Genomic DNA, 16709 nt, shown 5'->3' with positions numbered 1-16709 from the left:
GGTTTGAATCTCCTGGTTCTCATTTGTTTGGACTTTGTTTGACTTCAGCTTCTCCCATTGCCCGTGTGTGTTTCCTGTAGTTGCTCCACAGACCAAAGACATGTAAGAGTCACAAGCTGTAGGTATGGATGTGGACCCTGGGACCTAGGGCTATAGAAGAAAGAGGACACTGATCTGCAAGTCTCTTTGTTTTTATAGAGTCATTACCTTTTTGTCAAAAAACAAAATTATTTCTCCTAATTGTGACCTCATATTCTTATAGTTATGACCTAGTGTATCAGAACTTTTTGTTTCATCAGGAGAGATAACAGCGATTTTGTGTCTTGTAATTATGACTTTCTGTTGCATAATATTGAAATTCTTATTTGAATTGAATGTACTATGTGACAAATAAGAGACACAACATAGTCATGCTTTTACAATGCCTTTTTAGTATTATCACTTTATAATCTTTATAAATAGATTCTGAATATGAATATACTAGGGGGTTAGGGTTAATACAATGAGTATTAAAAAAAGAGTTTGCAAGAAGTCAGATATATCTCTGGGCCCTTAGAAGAGATCAAATAAACCAGATTAAACTCAAGCGGTAATGCCAACATAGGATAACAATGTAACATAACTAACCAGCTACTTAATAGACCCAAATCTAAAGTACCCAAAACTGACCTAGAAAGCAAGAGACACAGGGGAGCTAACAAATTATCTAATAAACGAGAAAACCCCCCAATTGGTTCACTAGTGATTTGAATGCTGAATAAAAATATAAAAAAGCCAGTGCACCTGCTATCCCACAGCGTACAGGAGTTTGGGCGCATTTTATCGACTGTGTCCAATTCGAATGCAGAGAAGTGAACTTAGTGATTGAAGACCTGAATTTCACTGCTTTGAACTTTGAACTTCAAAGTGTCAAACATGTGGATGCAGTTGGAAGTCAGACTTTAAACACCTGTAATCACATCTATGAGTGATGCCACCAGTTCCTGGAGTACACCTGTGCTTCACTGCAGCAAAATGAAAAATGAAGCTGCTTGTGCCACGATACAGTTGTGCAGTGTTTTACGCGGTTGTTGAGTTTACTGTAGAATATAATGTTGGCGGTATGTTTGTGCATTTGTTGTGTATTTCACAGCCCTTGTTCTTCCCCACGGCATAAATTCTTTATTTAAAATCGATTCATACTGTGGAGCAGCTTGCTGGTTAATACACCTTTTAATGAAGAAAAATGGGTTTCATCTAAACCCCCACCCCCTTTTTTGAGGAAGAGTTCTTTCTGTAAGTTAATCAAGCATAATCAATTGTTATTACCATCCTCATGAAACTGTTCATGCTCTTATTAAGACAGGACAGTAGAGAGATCAGTCATTGCCGTCTGTGTGTCTCAATTATGCAGTAATACCAGCTAATACACATGCAGCGTATTTGTTCTTTTATCTGCAGTGTGGCTGATATCAGATATGGAGAGGGAGGGAAGAACTCAAGGTTAATCATTTCTCAGTTGTGTTATCACAGTTATGTCTGGGAAATGTTTGGGGAGTATTCTCTTTGTATGCACTGGATACGTTGCCTGAATGCTGGGTAAGTATATGCCCACAGTCATACCTTTTGTTAAAAACTTTGTGCCATTTCTGACTTACATGTATCCACGGTGGGCTTTGATATTTTGACTATATTCACAACACCGTGGCTTGTGTTGTTTTACCAAACTTTGTTTAACAGAGCTGAACAAGTCCAGTAAAGTTGTCCTCGTCGAGTCATCTTTGTTAGATTGCTACATTGCAGTGTGTTATTGTGCAAAGAAAGTGGCTTTTTAGTCACTTTTCTGTTATATATAAGACAGCATAACTTTATTTATGGACAACAGTTGTTTTTATCTGGGTATAGGATGTACCACATACAAAAATTGTGGAGCAAGGTGCATATCTTTGAAAACCACTTTTCAATACTACATGGGGTCTGGGTTTTATAAGCCGGAGAATGATTTTGCTTTGATGAGGCGTGTTTCACCTACAGCACTGCACTAATTGAGAGTTATGGTGTAGAATCTCAGACTAACACCCTAACAGTCACACTGCTAAGGGTCACTATGTGGATATGTTTTTGCTCGTTATCTACTGGGTGGCTTCCAACAGTGCAGAACATCATTAAAAAGCAAACAGTTTGAAGTCCTTGTATAAACTGTTTCAACCAACTAAAAACGTCTTCTGAAACAAGGCGGACTCGTTTGATGCTTGAACGAGCACATTTCCCATTGCAGATGTAGTCACCTCATGAATTTTGTCTTATGCCTCATGAAACTTTCAAGCGTTAGCCTTCGCAGCCATTTATTGTTGAAGAAATACACCGTAAAACATAAATCATCCACTCAGGCTGGCAATAAAATTAATCACATTTATTACTTTATAGCTTCCAGATCACTAATTCGACCTCCTGATCAAACAGCTGATTTAATTAAAAAGTTCCTTTGCGTAAAATTAGGAAGGTAAAACAAGAACAATCTGATTTGTCACACGTCTTCTTAAGAATTCAATCCACAGCTGTGGGTTTTGATCTGGCTCCCTGTGACTCAGAGTCCTGCTGGCTTTCATTTGCATCCAGTCAGAGACTAATTTACTTTTCAGAAACTGTCTGAATGCAAAATGTAATTAACCTTGAAGTCAGAGAGGACTGCTATACAGTATCAACTCCTATCAGTACTGCATGAATTACTTCTTTCTGGTTTTGTCTTTGGTTTGTTCAGAATCCCAAAAAAGCTTCATAAAAAGTACAGTTCTCTTTCTTCCCCTTTCACCACCGTGTAACCTGTGGTGGATAAAACTTCCTGTAATTTTTTATTTAACCCTACCAGTTTTCCACTGCCCAGTGATTGCGTGCTGCTGTTCTAATAACCACTAGGTGGCAGACTGAGTCTTTGATCAGTCAGCTGGTCTAGCAGTAGAAAACGACATTAAAGTGTACTTTAAATCAAGACCAGTATTCCCCCTGTTGTTGAGCAACTGGGTAAAATCCCCTCAAAACTTCAAGCTGGGGTAACATTTCACACTTTTGCAAGCCAGGAAGCCAGTTTGCTTTCTGGCTTGCAAAGATGTTCTGCATGTCCGTACAAAGAAGTCATTTTCTTTTTCAGCACGTTTCACTTAGTTTTCGGTTCCTCCTCATCCTCGTTGTGAAATGTGTCCCGTCTCCTTTCCATATAGACAACGTATCTCACGTGATATAACATGGCCTTCTCATTTAAGGTCGCTGACACGTGAACATGGACGAACAAAAGGATGATCAGATTGACCAAGACGACAGCACTAACAACTCTGAAAAGAAGGTTAGTCAGATTAAGGCACTGATTCTTACGTACTTCTTTGTGTTGTTCTGGCATGAAAAATGTTATAATATAGACAATCATGTCTTTGCTTTATGGAGGAACAGCCCTGTCCTAATAGTACTATATAGACCTCTGGTTTCCCTGTTATTTGGCTGCTATGTCATACATTAACCCGTTATGTCATCCGTGGACATTACATAGCTGTGAAGATACTGCACCTCAGTAAATATGTACACGACCTTTGTAACTGAAACACACACATTTCCAGCTTTTCCCCCTAAAACCTGCTGCTGAAACTTGGAGCCCCACTTTTTGATCTAAAATGACATCAGCTTTAGTGGTAACCTTCTTCAGATAAAAACTAAAATTATGTTGCAATAAAGTCTGTCAGTGGATCTGCATATTTCATTACTTTTATTTATTTTTCTGGCCTGTCCACTTCTGCAGAAACAGTGTTATGTCTAAAATGCATAGATTTGTGTGAGCTTTGAGGGTGTCTGCATATTCTCATTGTGCGTATGTGGGTTCTCCCTGGGTACTCTGGCTTCCTCCCACAGTCCACATTGGATTAGGTTCTTTGGCAGTTCTAAATTGTCCGTTGGTGTTGATGTGAGTGTGAATGGTTCTTGTCTTTGTGTTAGCTCTACAATGGACTGGCAGTCTTTCTAGGGTGTTCCCCGCTTTTCACCCTATGACAGCTGAGAGCCTTAATTGGATAAACAGAAGACACTGGATGGATGGAAATGTGCTCTAGGATAAACAGAATTTAATTGGTCCTTTTCTTTTATGTTTTGCTGGGTGTTTATTTTTCTTATTTTCTGACAAGTACTCAAATCGCACAAATTTGTGTGTTTGCTTGTTACTGAGGACAGTGGATGTCAAATGCTGTATAGGTGTCAAAGCCACTTGGGGAAACTTTGTCATTTGTGTATTGTTGTATTTATGAAAAGAAAAAAAATTAGTCTTGTTGGAATTTGCGCCCAACTCTTCACAGATGCTACAAAGTGATTGTCACACTGAGCCCCTGATTGAGAACATAGTTTAGCCAGTGGTTCCCAAACTTTTTTTGCTGGGCCCCCTTTGTTTTACAAGAAAAATGTTCGCGCCCCCCCTTCTCGCGCGTGCACGCGCGCACGCACACATCCTCCAACCACACACATATTTTGCTCCATTGCAGTTTATTTCACACCTAGTAAACAATTAAGCAAATACAAGTAATCTGCAATAAATTACAGGTAGTAATAAAATAAACTACTTTCTTTTACGCTATGTCCACACCTACACGGGTATTTTTGAAAACGCAGCTGTTTCGTCCACGTAAACGGCATTTCGAATCACTGAAAACTGATATTTTTTAAAACTCCTTTTTTGCGTTTACGTGTGGAAGAGGAATACAGAGTTGGTCACACAAGTTAAAAGGTATGTGACTTTTTCACGTCACGCTGTGCGCCACGTTATTTTTTTACATGAGATGAATTGCAGAATGGCAGATAGAGACAAAATACTGTTAATCTGACTGTCTGCAGGTTTTACATGTAGTTTTTTTTTTTCATGTGTAATAATATTCAACATTGCTATCAATACATTTTTCAAAAAATGCCTCTCTGTGCAAAATGGGTTCAAAAACATAAACAGCTGTGGGATACTGTTTGACCGTGATTTGAAGAGCCCAGCGTGTGCTCCTGATGAAGGAAAGACCAATCCTGCAGGGAAACCTACCTCGGCACTTGTGCAGGTGAAGCCAAAGGGCAGATATGCTTCACCATATTTTCTAGTCTTTGGCTCAGAATGAAGTTGGTTTGGAAACATATTCAGCAATGCTTCATCTCCTGCTTTGCGTGTCTGTGAGCGCCTGTGCTAGCAGTGTCCAAGCGTTTTGTTTTTTCTTCCACCCCTTTTCATACCGCGCCCCCCTGCAATTGCTCTGCGCCCCCCCTAGGGGGCGGGCCCCACACTTTGGGAAGGTCTGATTTAGGCTGTGAGTACCTGGAAGTAGCTCATCCGCTCCATTGTTAGTCCAACTCCCTCACGCACACATGTCTGTTTCAAAGTTTGTAAGATTAAGCTTTAAGGGGCTCTAGAGAATCCATTACCAAACAAAGGAAATGCATGGAAAGACACGTGAAAAGAACTCTCAGCGTCACTGGGACATATTTTTTAAGGGACTGTGGGAAAGATGCTACTATCAGTGAGTTTTTAACCTTTAAAAATATGAGATATCAATTTCCCCTATATGGCACTACTCCCTGGGTTTTTAGGCGATTGTTTGAGATTTTACTCTTTATTAAAAATATATAAGGATGACTTATACATGCGTATTCAAGGCTCGCAGTAGCCTTATGTATTCTGTTTCAGCTTCATCTCCTTTAACTGTGATGTGGTTTCCTTTACTTTGACTTCATTTTCTCAGATAGCATTGTGGATCAAATGCAATTTCAAATGCTATCCAGAATATCCTTCCCTTCCCTTCCCCTCCCCTCCCCTCCCCTCTCCCCACACCCCACCCCTTTAGCTTATCATTATGAGCTGGAATCACTACTTTTCCTTCCTTTCCTCCTCCTAAAGCTTTATCTACAGTCTACTACTCATTTTCTTTAGCTTTAATCACTGGCTCCTCATAGCTCTACTGCATCTTATCCTCATGGACTTGATAACAATACTGTGCATTCAGTTTTTTGGCTCGTCTTTGCAGCCTATTGGTCCAAGGTTGGTACTTCATAGAAAAGCTTATCATCCTTCACTTAATGCTGTATGATGTTTTAAAATATTAATTACACTTACAAAATGTGCACTTAAATCACACACTGGATCTTGGTGAATGAAATATTCAAGTTGAACACAGTGATTGACACACATTGTGTAACTTCTAGAGAAAAAATTCCCAACAAGTTTCGTCAGTGGAAATGAAAATCGTCAAAACTTTGACGACTGCATTTGAAAACACACCAAAAATCAGAGTTAAAAATTGAAAACACATGCTGATACAACTTGTGTCATAATATGTGGCTCACTAGTGCATATGTTGTCTGTATACGCTCCCAACAACAGCCTGATAAGATGGCAGCTGGTGTCCTTGGGGTTCTCCTCCTGTTAGACCTGGAAAAGGCTGTTAGTGAACTCTGTGAAGCTATTTGGTGTCTTTGGATGCACTGACTCATAATGTTCCAGAGATTCCCAATTGGATTCAGGTTTTGGGAAAGTGAGAGCCAGTCAGTGGTATCAATGCGTTAATCAACCTGAACCTGTACACTCTGGCCACAGTTGGCTGGAAATTGTCTTGAATTAGGAGAACCCAGGACTCATTGTACCAGCGTAAGGCCGGACGGTGAATCTGAGGTTTTCATCTCCATGCATAACAGCTGTCAGGGTACTGGTACTAACACATGGAGATCTGTGTGACCCTCCAAGGTTATGCTTACCTTGATCAATCAAGTTAAATGATATTGCAGGTAGCATAATGATTGGCACGCCATCTCCAGACTCTTTCACATCTGTCACATCTGCTCAATGTGAGCACGCTGTCATCTGTGAATAGAACAGGCTGCTAATAGCAGACCTGCCAGTTCTGGGGTTTTTCTGGCAAATGCCAATCAAGCTGAATGACACAAGTTTGAACACAGGCCTCATTACAGGAAGTCAGGCCCTCATGTCATGCTCAAGGACTCTGATTATCATAATTTGGTCAGAAACATGCAGAAGTAGCCCACTGGAGGTCTTTTTGTGGTATTCTGGCAGTGCTTCTTCTGTTCCTCCTACACAGAGGAGCAGATCCTGGTGCTGTGCTGATGATGGTTCCACGGTTCCACGACCCGTCTCCATGTATTAACGTGTCATCCTTGAGGAGCTGGACTTCTTGTGCAACCCAGGCTGCCGGAACCATTTCGAGACACTAACAAAAAGCAAAGAGAAGAAAGAGATAAATCACCTAATAAGGATAAAGAGAGAGCCATAGACTGTTGTTACCAAGTATAAAGTCATTCCCTTTTTGGAGGTTGTGTTGTTGTTGCCTCTTCAGTGCCTCTGCTGTTGCCACTAGACTTCTCCAGTGGTTTATAGCAACATGTAATAGCAAACACCTAGATTAGCCCAGTATAGTCCCCCGAGGATGATTCCTAACATTCCTGGTCATTATTTAACCCTTTCTCTCCCGTAAACCTATACACGATAGAAACTCATGGTCTTCTATAACTCGTTTACTTAATATTTTGCACAACCTTCTGATGGAGAGCGTAGCACCTTGCCAAGAGGATACTCATAAAGTAAGTATGCAATACAATCTGCTAATCAAGTTTCTTCTCCTGATGGAAAATGGTTTCAATTTAATGATGTTATCTCCTTTCATCATGTGCTACCCTGAGGGCAAACCTTTATGATTTTCACCCCTTTATTGCATTTTTTGAATTTCTATCCTTCTCTTTTGTATTGAAGTGTTTAATGAGCTTCTTTCAGGTCATCACAGTTTTAGCCTTGATATGGTTTATTTCCTATTCCCAATCTCCTTTGTCATTTTCAGTAATAATACATTCAGTTGTCATGAGAAATATATTTCACACAGTGTTGACTTTGCACTAAAATGAAACAATTGACAAAATAAAAACAAAGCATGGATTTAAGAAGCTGTTTTCTTAGCATTGATGCCCAGAGTTACACAACTCACCCAGGGTTGAATTCCCTTGACTGGTTCTGCCCTTGGTATTGGTCAACACCAATGTGGAAAGGACTGCATGACTAGCATAATGTGTTCATGTGTGCTCTCTCATTAGCAGTCACTTACAGCCTGCCTGTTGTGTGCCGCCTTCTTTGGCTCCCTGGGCTCATCTTTCCTTTATGGCTACAACCTCTCTGTGGTCAACGCTCCTGCTCTGGTGAGTCAAACACTTGTTTTCAGCTTTTTTGCAGGGAACCACAAGTGATTTTGTATGTTTTCTTTGCGCGGTAATTAAACTTTTAGTACTCATCCATAAATATTGAATGGCAGTGCTAAAACCAGGTTGTAATAAAGGTACAATTGACAGAACAGTAGCTCAGAGACACCCCCCCCCCCCCCCCCCCATTAAGAAGAAATTATTCAAACAGAACACAGTATATCAGACTCATAGACACTGTTGTAGTCAGGTTTATCCCCAGTACAGTGACCATTTACAGGTATTATACCGATACATAATACCTTTAGGTATACTTTTTATATATAGGTATTATTTCCATGTGATTGCAGGACAGTCCCAGGGGAGTGTCCTGCCAGATTAATGGTTTCACAATTTGTTTGGGCAGCTGAGAACAGGGGAGCCTAAACCTCCAGACCAAATACATATACTTATTAAATATACTGTACATTACATTTTGGACAGGACTGAAAATCAGTGGCAACAGGTGTGATGAAAAAGTTGATCCATCATGCAGTATCATCTGGAAAGCATGTGACTGGCAGCAGCTTCATTTTTCAGTACGACATCGATCCCAAACACACTGCCAATGCACTAAAAGCACACTTGGGTAGAAAAATACACAGAGCAATACAATGAGTCATGAGTCTTCTTAGCTTGAACCTCAACAGCATTGAAGCAGTAAAGGTGGTCATACCAAATACTGACTTTCTAGCTTGATGTATGAAATGTATGGACATTATATTTTTGCATTATATAATGTGTTTCAATGTATTTTTCAGTACTACAACTATTTCAAATTTTCCAGCAAAAAATATAAAGAAATGAGGGGTTGCTTTTGCAAAGTAATGTGTATCCAAAAAATACAACATGTGCAGCCAATGTTCTTGTAAGTTTACATTAAATGATTACAGAAAGCTCTTTTTATATTATATTCTCTGTTTAAATTTAACTCAATAGCCTTGGTACTAAGGACTCTCAACAAAGGAATCAAAAGAAATCATCTGATACATACATTTAGAATTGCTTACTTAAGTCCATATCTTCTTTGACTGGTTAAACAGAAATTGCATTTTTGAGTTCCTTTTATGTACAAGTTCAATTATGTGGTGCCACTCGGATTGGAAACGTTTTTCAGAGGTCATGCTTTCCAATCAGGCTGTTTGTTTGTTCAGAGGTAATTAGATGTCTCACGGGTTATATAATTAGTCTTCAAGCGCCACGACCTTCAGCTCTGCAGTTACACCTACACTAACAACTAATACTGCAGAAAACACAAAAACCTTACCATTCCTTCTCTTAAGTCGTAGGAAAACAGTGGATTCACGCACCACAGTTCTGGTCAGGTCACACTTCTGCTTTGATTGTGCCTGTATTGCTTTAACAAGCATTCATGATGCAAAGCAGGACCGGTGAAGCAAGTCCAGTGAGGAAGAGTGATGAAATGGCAGGACCTGGCGGGGCTGACCTCAAGGTCTAATTGGCAATAGTAGTCTCTTGGAACAGTACTCCTATTTTGTGGTTTATAATATTTGTATTGTGAAAAAGTAGAGAGCCAGTGACAAAAAAATGCAAGTGCCAAAAGAAAAAAAGTGCAAAAATGCCCCCTGTTAACATTTTACCCCCTGGTCAGAAACACAGAGAACCAAGGACAACTAGGACTGTTGTGCTAATCTGTCCTCAGTGGCAAAACGTTTCCCACATGCCCTTATTAAGTTTCCCTTTTCTTTCACACTGACTTTCTTTTCATCCTTTGTGAAATAGCCAAAACATGTGCTGATGCATCTGCAAAAGACATCCATTTCTATGGAGGTCCTGAGGTGGAAAATTCACCAAAAATGTACAGTCTTCTGTGACAGGCTAAAAGTGCCAAATTAAAATAAACACATCATTAGAATGTCTCATCACTACTGAATACATAGTTAATTATATGTATCATTTTGTGGTATTTTCATTGTAAATAATAGTCATAAAAAGGCAGTAAAGCACACAGTGAGGCTGAGCTGATGTCATCAAGTTTGCTGCTGGTTCACTGTGAGCTGTGTCCTCTCATCCTCCGCTTCTTGAACACAAAACAAAAAGGTGAGATGTTAAAATGATTTTATTTTTCATCGTAGTACAATTCCCAAGCTTAGATTAAGGAGCTGTAGTTTAGAAAGCTGATAAAAACTGAATTCAGTCTACTTTTGTCGTGGTCCTGAGTCTGCCGACTCAGTGTTTTGTGTTTCTTTGTGCTTTTGTTATTCTGAGTATGTATTCTGTTATTATTTGCCATTTGTTAGAGTTCTGTTCTGAGCCTGCCCTGGTCCCACGTCCGTGTTCTGTCTGTCTATGGTGTCACACTGTCTGCGTGTGAATCTGTCTAAGTTCAGTGTCTCGTCTAGTTCTCTGTGTCTGTGAGTTTCCTGTCTTATTCTGAAGGTCCCCGTCTCCTGTGAGTGTGTTCAGTTTACGTTTCCCCTGTCCCGTTGGCTCTGATTTCCATTCTGATTTTCCCAGTTTAGGTTTATGTTTTGGTTCTGCCCGCTTCTTGGTTATTACTCACTGTAAATAAATCTCACTTGCACCTCCACCACTGGCTGCTATTTGGAGCCTCCTTCTCACCTCCACACGACTGCCGCCCCAGCCGTGACAACTTTATATTTTAAATTAAGCATAATATTATGTTTTACAGTGTACTTTCTGACAGTTCAGTGTAATTTCACATTTTGATACTGCTCTTAACAGTGTCCATATTTTAAAATAAATTTGAAAATACATGATTGACCTTATATGGGAAGATTTTAACAGAACAGATTCATATGATGCCTTCAGTACATTATGAATCCTCCAAACAAGCTTGAAAACAATATATAGGGGGTGGTAGTTGTACGCTTACCAAGAGCCTGCATATTTTGTCACAGTACCTCTCATAAATAAGAGGAGTATAGCACAGATTATGAACAATGCATTCTTCGTCTAAACAATGACAATAATTTTCCCACTATTTTTTATTTCAGAATGTAAAGTTTTGAAATGTTGTTTTCTTGTCAAGGACATCATGTTATTATGTTCTCTAGGACCTGCTATGCTACTATCCAAGTGGATTATTCTTTAAATGCTGTACATGCATGATCTTCTACATATCCTCCAAATTTCTTAGTGGCAGGCTATAACTGAAATTTCTTTGCTTTCATTAAAAACATTATGTCCACCCTGGGTTTACGCTGTGTGAGACTTTATAACAGGCTGGTTTTATTTGAACCTTAAGGGCTTCAATCCTAATGTTTCAAATCGTTCACTTCTCTATACTTGGTAGAACTCAACAAAACACAGCCTACATACTATTAAGGCTTTCCTTTTTAACAATTTGTTCAGAAATGTGATGATTTTATTTTCCATCCATCCAACCATCTTCATCCGCTTTATCCGAGGCCGGGTTGCAGGGGCAGCAGCCTAAGCAAAGAGGCCCAGACCTCCCTCTCCCCAGCCACCTCCTCCAGCTTATCCGGGGGAACACCAAGGCGTTCCCAGGCCAGCCGAGAGATATAATCTCTCCAGCGTGTCCTGGGTCTGCCCCGGGGCCTCCTCCCGGTGGGACATGCCCGGAACACCTCACCCAGGAGGCGCCCAGGAGGCATCCTTGTCAGATGCCCGAACCACCTCAGCTGGCTCCTTTCGATGTGGAGCAGCAGCGGCTCTACTCTGAGCCCCTCCCGGATGGCCGAACTTCTCACCCTATCTCTAAGGGAGAGGCCGGCCACCCTTCGGAGGAAGCTCATTTCCGCCGCTTGTATCCACGATCTCATTCTTTTGGTCACTACCCACAGCTCGTGGCCATAGGTGAGGGTAGGGACATAGATCGACCGGTAAATGGAGAGCTTCGCTTTTACACTCAGCTCCCTCCTCACCACGACGGACCGGTGCAGCGTCCGCATTACTGCAGCTGCAGCCCCAATCCGTCTGTCGACCTCCGGCTCCCTTCTCCCATGATTTTATTTTATATTTTAAATTTATTTCACCGTTATTTATACAAATGAACCTCACTGAGACACAGGTTCTCATTTTCAAGCGACCTACTGATTACTGCATGGAATTAGTAGGGTGTAAAATGCACTTAACAAAAAATAATAATAAAAGAAAATTGAGAAGTAATTAAAAAAACAAGCAAACAAAAATTAACCTTCCAGATCTTCTTTGCACACAGTTCCACTCTGCACAACCCCAAAATCTGTTGCCTGGATATTTTGTTTTCTGCTTTAGCAAACTTAAAAGTCCCACCTACTGTTTAATCTGTATTTTGCAGCTAATTCTCCAGTTTACGTCGTTGTTGAGCCATTGCTTTTTTGTTTACTCCCCTTTATAGAATCTGCCCACCAGAAGCACCAGCTGATCATTTATGCAGCGCCGGCTCTCCTCCACCTCAGTAGGGCTCACCACTTCTCCTGCTGTCTTTACAAAAGCCGAACAGAATAAACCAACAAAAACGTTGAGTTGAATGAGGATAACACAACAGAAGGAATATTACAGACAGAGTTCTCACTACATTTCAAAAAAGACCGAGTCGATCTCTTTAATAGTTCACTAAAGCCACAATCATTTCTACAAGCGGCACAAAAACCTATAAATGAACATTCAGCTTTCTCCACGCACAGCAGGGCCACCCCCAGCAGCGAGCCATCTTCAAATGTGGGCAAAGGAATATTATATGAAGTGTTAAAAATTCATTTCCATTGAACTCTAATAGGTCGAGCTATTGAGGTATCAGACATTAGATATGCAAGTAGACCACAAACCTCTACTCATCTTAGAGGAGAAGCATCAAAGTAGGGGCAAAAAACTATTTGCTACTCTTCATTCCACTTCCAGACAATGTCAGGATGATGGGAATTTACTCATTAATAATGTATAACTACCTTCATTTTCTGTAGACATCAAATTTACCCTGCTAAAGAAATCTTCACAAAGACATTTTCTTGGAGTTAACTGGGTGCACCAGTAACATCTTTGAATTAATGTGCATGATAGTGGCATGGCATTAATCTCCCCTCGACACAACACCTGTTATAAAAATGAAGGAGTCTTAATCAGTATTTATGCAAACATTTCTTACGACAGCTTGACATTAACTGAGACAACATAACAACAGATCGACTCATGAAGAGCTTCACTCTGACAGAAAACCAGTGAGCGTAAAATATTATATAGCCGTGTCAAACAGATGTTGCCATGGTACAAAATCTAAAAATATCGATTGTGTTTTGTGGCTGTGATGCTGGTGAGAAATAACTGTTCAACACATGAATAACTGAACTCGGTGGATGTTTGCAGGGAGTGATGTGAAGTCATATCTTTGGTAATTATTTATCTATAGCACGTGACTTGGCTGATCTTCAGTAAAAGTAGCGATAAGGGTGATGAAAGCCCTGTAGAAACTGGTGTAACCTGTAACCCCCCCCCCCCCCCCTTTTTTTTCCTAGCGATAGAATTGTTTTCAGCAAATTTGAAGTGACATCAAAGGTCATTTTTCAGTCTTAAGTTAAGCAAAGCCGGCAATCATGCTCGTGATACGTGATGTTTACAATGAGTAGCTCCTAAGCCAAAGCAAGCAATGACAGCGACTGTGTGACCACTGCCCTTCCTGACAGTGCTGAAGACAGGGAGGGCTTCAGCTTTGGTTTAACAGGAATTCAACAGAGTCGCAGTTGTTAAATGAAAGATCAAAACACTACAAGGCCCCTTTCTTTGCTTTCTATGCAACCGACGTCTTCACGCTCGATGAAGACACTTTCGAATTCTCGTGGGTTGATACAAGTGCCATTAATTTAATGTGACGCATTCACTGACTCATTGTGCTTCAACTTCTTAATGAAGTCACTCAGTTTGTTGCTATTAAGCTATTTGCTGTTTTTTAAAGTAAAGTTATATAAAACGTCAGACACTGTCTGCTACTTAAAGGTTGAAGTCAGATGCTTTAATGTTGCTTTGACAGGATGATACTGAAATAAGCAATCAGTGTAATTTGAGTTTTTCACTTTAACTTTAAGCAGTAGCATTAAAACTATGATGCTGATGAAGCAGTTATATGCAAGTCTGTATGTTGACATGTAAGTTTGGTGCCTCTGCTCTTGCTCTGTCTTTTGTCCTTTTTGTAAAAAGAATGCTATCATGATGCTCCAGTCAAACTATCCAAATCTCAAACTTTTGATGTGATGATTGATTAGGTGTTTTACATGTCATTTATTAATTTTATTGGATACAATGAGTCAATCAATCACGTATATGCCCACATGAACACATTTTAGATTGCATTAAGGCAGCTAGGTCAGAGATAAGAGCGTTTCACATGTGACAATCCTGAATACAGATGCAAAGAATAAACAATTCTTTTATGAAATCTGGAACTATTCAATAAACATCCAGGGCACCCAGGGCTAATGACGTGCCTGCATTAAGCCTACTGAAATTAATTTATTTGCATATTGTGGAGACCAGATATAAAATCTTACCAATATTATTACTGGTATTAAAACAAAATGTTTTCAGATCATATCATTTAACAATCATTTCCTGCTAGTCCTTTTCTTCAGGCAAAGTTTAGGTCATAAAGTCAGATTGGAAATGTAAAAACTCACTCATGATACACATGATATTCAGTAAACATGTGTTGGGGGTTTCTAGGTTTAACTTTTTAAATATCAATGTTTTTTGTTTTTTTCACCATTTATCCATATGAATAACACATTTAAAACATCTCTTTTTGTTCCTTTTGTAATTCAGTACATTAAAGCTTTCTACAATAAGACATGGATTGAGAGATATGGGGAGCCTATTTCAGCGGAGACGGTGACCCTCCTCTGGTCCGTCACAGTGTCCATATTTTCTATTGGAGGCCTTTTTGGAGCCCTGTCTGCCACGTTAATCATCAAAGTACTGGGCAGGTGAGAACACTGTTATGTGCTTACAATATCGTTGGTAAGAAGTTTGCTTTTATACCCTTCACTCATCAGGGAATGGCGAACAGCAGTCAGTTTGGTGCAAACGATTGTGTTATGAGTGAATATGAACAACACTGTAGATCCTCTGGCTTCCTTTGTTGTGGGGAGGGGTCTCTCTGGATCGAGCTTGTTCTGGTGAATCCCACAAATGCTTCGTCGGATTGAAATCGAGGGACCGCAGGATAACACTGTGCTGCACAAACACAAGAAAGGGGAATTTTTGAAGTGTGGTGTGCTGCTGTTAGCAAGGGAAGAAAGAAACCACTAACCACTTGATCTGCAACAGTGCTTAGGCAGGTGGTAAATGACTTTGTTTGTGCACGAACTGTTGGCTTCTCAGTATGATGTAATTTAACAAAATGATCCAACAAAATCATTGTGGTTTTAACACTGTGGCTAATCAGTGTATGGAGCTTTACTCTTGACAAAGCAACATGACAGAGGACTTACTTCCAAAAGATTTGTAGGGCTCAGTTTAAGGTAAACAACACACAATGATTTATGATTGCAGGTTAAATTTAAATGACACTGGTAATATTATTATTATGAATGCTTTATGAATATTTAGTTTATTCACAGTTTATTTACAATAAAGTTAATAAACAAATCTAAAGTGGTGGAAGCTGCCGGGCTGGGTTCTGTGGATGAGGAGAGACAGAGTCAGCGATGGCTTAAATGTAGGGGGCGTTTTGTGCACTTGATTGTAGGGATTAGAACCATCTTATTTGAGTTAGAGGTGGATTTATCCCCGGGAGCTGCCTATGGGGCGAGGTTTCTGTGGTGGGCAAACATGACTGCTGGAGAATGGGTGGGTTGAGTTTCCAAGCTAAAGCAGGCTGAAGTGTGGTTGGAGGTTTTCACAAGTCGGAAGATTTAAGAATCCCAGAGAGACAGATGATTCACTTGTGCACGAGGCTGGCAGCTGAAAGGAGCAGAGAGACTCACGGTTAGCTGGCGAACAAAAGCGCTAATCACAGGTGACAGAGTTGGCCCTATCTTCACTATTGTAGTGAGGATTACATGGCAAGGAACTGAGATAACATCCAGCCTTTAAATGATCAGGTCCGGATGCGTAAAGGATGAAGCAGACAGACTCCGCCCACAGGCACATTAAAATTCCAATGTCAACCTCACCTCTCCAGCTGTGACTAAATATAAGTAATGTTAAATACAAACACAGACCCTTAAAGTGTACAAGTGTTATTTTTGTTCCTTGTGTCTCCCTTTCTGTACAAGGCTCCGTTAGACAACCAGTTCCTTTAAGTACTACAATGAATAATTTTAAATCTACTCTGTAGCAATCTCACTGTTGTCTTTAGCCTCCATTTACAATGATCAAGTACCAGTATGTTTTGTAATGGATTTAAGACATAAAAGACTGTCAGTGCACTGACTCCAAGGACATAAAAGGTATTGGTCTTTACTGACTTGCACTGGTTTGACAGCCTATATACTGCATGATGAGATCCAATCTCACAGCCAGCGTGATGCATTTAGGTTTAAGTCTTGCTCACCTACGTGTTGGACTGC

General features: G+C 40.1%; 1 protein-coding gene across 2 annotated transcripts in view; it reads left to right on the top strand.

Annotated features, from left to right (window-relative positions):
* Nucleotides 1-16709, top strand: part of slc2a9l2 (solute carrier family 2 member 9, like 2) — a 95401-nt gene that overhangs the window by 1609 nt on the left and 77083 nt on the right. The window contains exons 1-4 of one of the 2 annotated variants that reach the window (XM_006784589.3): nucleotides 1514-1578; nucleotides 3240-3319; nucleotides 8083-8184; nucleotides 14962-15122. In XM_006784589.3, coding sequence (XP_006784652.1) covers nucleotides 3257-3319; nucleotides 8083-8184; nucleotides 14962-15122 — 326 coding nt within the window. In that variant the 5' untranslated portion in view covers nucleotides 1514-1578; nucleotides 3240-3256. Of the gene's footprint in view, nucleotides 1-1513; nucleotides 1579-3239; nucleotides 3320-8082; nucleotides 8185-14961; nucleotides 15123-16709 lie in introns of those variants that run through there. The other variant, XM_035905131.2, reaches the window with a different exon arrangement.

This window comes from Neolamprologus brichardi, chromosome 5 (assembly GCF_056152115.1).
Source record: "Neolamprologus brichardi isolate AB-2024 chromosome 5, ASM5615211v1, whole genome shotgun sequence".
NCBI classification, from domain to species: Eukaryota; Metazoa; Chordata; class Actinopteri; order Cichliformes; family Cichlidae; genus Neolamprologus; species Neolamprologus brichardi.
The sequence above is the reverse complement of the archived record's forward strand: the minus strand, read 5'-3'. Positions and strand labels throughout refer to the sequence as shown.